The sequence below is a fragment of the Haemorhous mexicanus genome, chromosome 14 (genome assembly GCF_027477595.1).
Source record: "Haemorhous mexicanus isolate bHaeMex1 chromosome 14, bHaeMex1.pri, whole genome shotgun sequence".
Taxonomy (NCBI): Eukaryota; Metazoa; Chordata; class Aves; order Passeriformes; family Fringillidae; genus Haemorhous; species Haemorhous mexicanus.
The window spans coordinates 1984206-1988639 of record NC_082354.1 but is presented as its reverse complement, the minus strand read 5'-3'; the positions used below and the strand labels follow the sequence as shown (position 1 = coordinate 1988639).

The following is a 4434-nucleotide window of genomic DNA, read 5'->3' as shown; positions in this document are numbered from 1 at the left end:
CCATCCCCGCGGGACACCGGCCGTGGGCTGCGGGAGCCGCCCGGGAGTCCCGCGAAAGCGGCCCCGGGCCGGGGGCTCCCCGGAGCCGCAGTAACTGCAGGAGGCAGGAGGGTGAGGTAAAACGTGCATGATTTATTTGAAATGCTGCAGCGTACACAGACACCAAAATTTCATTCAGCACACACACAGCGGAACGAAACCTCATTTAATTCAAAAAATAAAATAATAATAAAAAAAAAAACAAACAAAAAGAGGCAAATTTCTCTATTAAATATGCAAAGGAAAGGGGGAAAAATAAGAGTTTTCTTGCCTTCGAAAGTGCAGAGTTCCCTATGCGCAGAGGCAGCCGCCCCGAGGCCGGGCCGGGCTCCGTCCCCGCTGCCTCGGGCCGCTCCCGCCGCTCCGCTGAGCCCCAAGGACGTGATTGTCGAAGCTTAGGATTTTATACAGTGAAAACCATACAGAAATCGAACGGTTGGAGTGAAACCAACACAAAATAAATCTCCATTTCCCCGAACAAACCGCGACTCCAGGGATGGGCCAATTTTTTTTTCTTTCTTTTTTAGTATTTTCTCCTTTTTTTATCCTTTTTAATTTTTTTTTTTCAATTTAGCCGATGAGGTAGAAACAGAAATGGTACTACAAAAACGCGATGGGTTTGCGGGGGACAGGGGAAAGAACAAAACCATGCAGGTGCGTGTGTGTGCGCGGGTGTGCGGGGACCCTGGCGGCGGGGAGCACCCCGGGTTTACAGCTGGCTTTCAGCTCGTTTCCTTTCTCATTTATTTTCCTTGCCTTTTTTTTTTTTTTTTTTTTTTTTGTTTTGTTTTGTTTTGTTTTTAAAGAAGAAGAGCGGACACAGAGGAGCGAGCGGCGCCACGGCCCCCAAGCCGGGAGGGGCTGTGACAAAGACCCACCGGGCTCTCGCTGGGGCTGCCCTGACTCCGGGCACCCCCAAACTTCCACCTTGGCCTTTTCGGTTTGTCTTTTTCCTTTTTCCATCTTTTTTTTTTCTCCAGTTTTATCTACAAAAGCAGTCTGTACCAGTCAGAACAGCGGGGCCACTTTGCCCAGGGGTGGGGAGCAGGCACCAAACTGTTCACTTTGCTTTGGGCGCGTTTCCCTTTATTTTAAAGTTTATTTTCCTTTTTTTTTTTTTTTTTTTTTTTTTTTGGTTTGGGTTTTTTTTTTTCCAATTCTTTTAACTTTAAAAAAAAAAAAAAAAAAAGCCGACAACCCCAAGCCCTGTTTGGGACGGGCCGGGGGGGGCGGTCGGGAGGGCAGCACCCCCCACTCCGCTGCCTCCCCAGCCCCCTCCTCAGTAGGTGGCAGAAAATTTCATCCTTTTCTGCTTCTGTCTCTGATTGCAAAACCAGACCCGCACCACGTTCTTCTTCAAGTCTAACTTCTCGGCGATGGCGGCGATTTTCTCGGAGGAGGGCCGAGGCTGGACGGCGAAATAGGCCTCGAGCGAGCGCTTCTCGGGGGCGGCGATGGACGTGCGCTTGCGCTTCTTGTCCCCCCCCGTGTAGATCTCGGGTTTGGTCATTTTCTCCCGCTGCGCCCTCTCCGCCTCCTCCAGCCACGCTTCCAGGATGGGCTTGAGGGCCACCATGTTGTTGTGGGACAAGGTGAGGGACTCGAACCTGCAGATGGTGCTTTGGCTAAGGCAGCCCACCCCCGGGATCTTCAGGTTGGCCAGCGCGGAGCCCACGTCCGCCTGGGTGACCCCCAGCTTGATCCTCCGCTGCTTGAAGCGCTCGGCGAAGGACTCGAGCTCCCGGGGGTCCGTCTCCGTCTCGGGGCCGGAGATGACGGCGTGGGACGCGAGGCCGTGGGGGTGGGACATGTTCATGGGCTGGGAGTGGTGGGCCATGTGGTTGATGGCCGACATGTGGGAATGCGGGTGCGAAGGCGTGGAGCCCACGTCGGGGCCCGGCACCCCTCCGAGCGGGAGGGCGGAGTTGAGGTGGTCCAGCAGCTCCCCGTCCAGGCCCTGCGAGGGCTGGTGGTGGTGGTGGTGGGGGTGGTGCGTGGTCAGCACGGACGGGTGGTGCAGGTGGACGGAGGACGAGGTAGGAGTGCAGGACACGCTGCTCATGGTGTGGTAGGTGGCGTCCGGCTTGAAGGGGTGGGTTTTCTGCGACACGATATCCACGGCGGCCAGAGCCTCGGCCCCCCGCAGCAGCGTCTCGTCAAAACCCGCAAAGATGTTCCCCTGGATCTGCACGGAAGGGCGAGGGGGAGAAAAGCGGGAGTGAAAATAAACCCAGAGAGCGGGAGAGGATTAAAGGGGAGCAGCGTGACGGAGATCCCGCTCTGCCCCACGGGCTCTGCCGGGGACAGGTAACGCGAACCGAGCGCTGCCCGAGCCCCCAGATAAAGGCACCGCGGTGCCGGACACCGAGCGCTCTCCCTCCGAGTCGAGCAGCCGCTCTGCCCTCCGGGGCGACCTCCCCGAAACAGAGGCAGCGACAGAGGCCGGAGCCGTCGGGGGTCCCGCAGCCCGCGCTGCTCCAGCGCTCGCACGGAGCGGGGCGGGACGGCCGGAGCTCCCCGAGCTCCCCGACCCCCAGAGCCCCCTGCCCCGAGAACAGCCCCCCGCCCGCCGGGCCCGGCGTCCCGGAGGAGGCAGGACGGGAAGGACAGACCCCCCCAAACCCAACCGAAACCCAAATCCAAAGAGAAAGCAGAGTAAGTTGGCGAGGGACGGCGGGCACGGAACCTCCCGAAAGCCGTGCTGGGGCTTACCTGGGGGGCGGGCAGGCAGGCTCTGCGGATGGCTTCGGAGCTGGTGTGCAGGTGCGGGTACTTGGGCTCGTGCAGGATGGGGTGCATGCTGAACGCCTGCTTGCTGTTCATGGACATCATGGTGGGAGCGGAGCGGGGCCGGCCTGGGCAGGGCAGGGCGCTCCGGGCACCCGGCTCGGGGGCGCGGTATTGTCTGGCTCCGCCGCCCGGCATCAATGGCATTATAGCCCGGCCCCCCCGCCCACCGGGAGGGGCCCGGGAAGTCCCTCCTACCGCCCGCCCCCGGGCAGTGAGCTCACCCCCCTCAAACCGGGGCTCAGCCCCCCTCCGCCTGTGGTACTCCCTCCCCAAATCTTGCCTCCCCCGATCCGGTTGTAACTCCCCCAAAATCAGAGCTCCCCACCTGTGAGTGAGCTCCCCCAAACCGCGGCTCAACCCCCCATCTCCGCCCTTCCCCGGCTCTGCTCATTCCGCAGGTGCTCCCCTCTCCCTGTCACCCCTCGTTGCTCGGGGGGGCATCACCTCCCGTCCAGCCCTGCCCGCCCTGCCCGCGGCTCCGGGCTGCTTCCTCGGGGGATCTGGGGAGCACAACAGCCCGGAACCCAGGGCTGAATAGGAGCCGTTCCCCTTCTCCATTTGAAAGGAAGAACCTTGGGTCAAAAATCATAAAAACAATTTAAGAAAAGTTTCACCAACTTTCTTTTTCCCTGCTTCAATGAATCTCCCTGGCTCGTTCCCCAAATCCTCCCGTGCAGAGTCTCACGGGCTCCACGCCTGTCTGTCTGTGCAGATTCTCCCGTCTCCAGCTCATCGCTGCCTCTGCACTCACCCGTCCATGCGAATTTCCCCACAGCCTGCGGCGTTTCCTTCCCTCTTTTCCTCCCTGCCACCAAGGCCAGCTCCTGCTGCCACTGGAGTTTGGTTGCACTGCTGGATCAGGAGGTGGGGGGGGGGGGGTTTCAGCCCCCCCCAGAAGTTCTCAAAAGGTGCATGAGGAGCGTGACAGCCCCAGCAACCCAGAGCAGGGGGGCTATCGAGGGGGAATCCCAGGGCCTGGAGTGATGGGCAACAGGAGGGTCCTATGCTCACAGCAAACTTCTCCAGAGAACAAAGTGGAATTCTCCAGCCCCAAAATCCAGCCTCAATGGCTTTGGTGCATGGTGCAGCTGTTCCAGAGTCAGGGGCAGGATCTGTTTCCTGCTCCCTTTGCCACTCTTCTCTCCAGAGCCTGAGCACAGCATCCTCTGAGTCCCTTCTCCTGGGGATCCTGCCAGGTGTCTTGGGACAGACATGGTAGCGAGTGTCACAGGGAAAGGAAAATCCTGACCTGACCCCATGACCTGATCCCCACCTTACCTGAGAGGCTGAACCATCCCCCAAAAGATCATAGAGTGGGTTGGGCTGGGAGGCACCTGAAAGATCATCCAGTTCCAGCCCCCTGCCGTGGGCAGGGACATGAGGGAACCACCAGAGACATTTCCTTGGTGCTGGACCTGCCCAGGGAAAGGTCAGATCCAGTGACTGGAGATTGAAAGGCACAATCACTGTGTCTGGTGATGCCCAGACTCAGGCACAGCCACCAATCCCACCACGGAAGTCCCCAAAACCAGTCCCGTGCAGCCTTTGGCTCATGCAGAGGGGTGGGGGAGAGTCCCCAGGGCTCAATCCTGACTCCAGAGAAAT

General features: G+C 59.4%; 1 protein-coding gene across 1 annotated transcript; it reads right to left on the bottom strand.

The window, feature by feature from the left end:
- Positions 1-1318: 1318 nt before the first annotated feature.
- Positions 1319-2871, bottom strand: LOC132333931 (brain-specific homeobox/POU domain protein 3). Its single transcript, XM_059859509.1, has 2 exons — positions 2752-2871; positions 1319-2224 (listed from the first exon to the last, which is right to left on the bottom strand). Exons 1-2 carry the CDS (start codon positions 2869-2871, stop codon positions 1319-1321), a joined length of 1026 nt encoding a protein of 341 aa, XP_059715492.1.
- Between the last annotated feature and the right edge of the window lie 1563 nt (positions 2872-4434).

Coding starts and splice junctions, on each gene's coding strand:
- LOC132333931 (XM_059859509.1), bottom strand. CDS start 2,871: ATGATGTCCATGAACAGCAAGCAGGCGTTCAGCATGCACCCCATCCTG. Junction 2,225..2,751: donor CCTGCCTGCCCGCCCCCCAG/GTAAGCCCCAGC, acceptor CCTTCCGTGCAG/ATCCAGGGGAACATCTTTGC.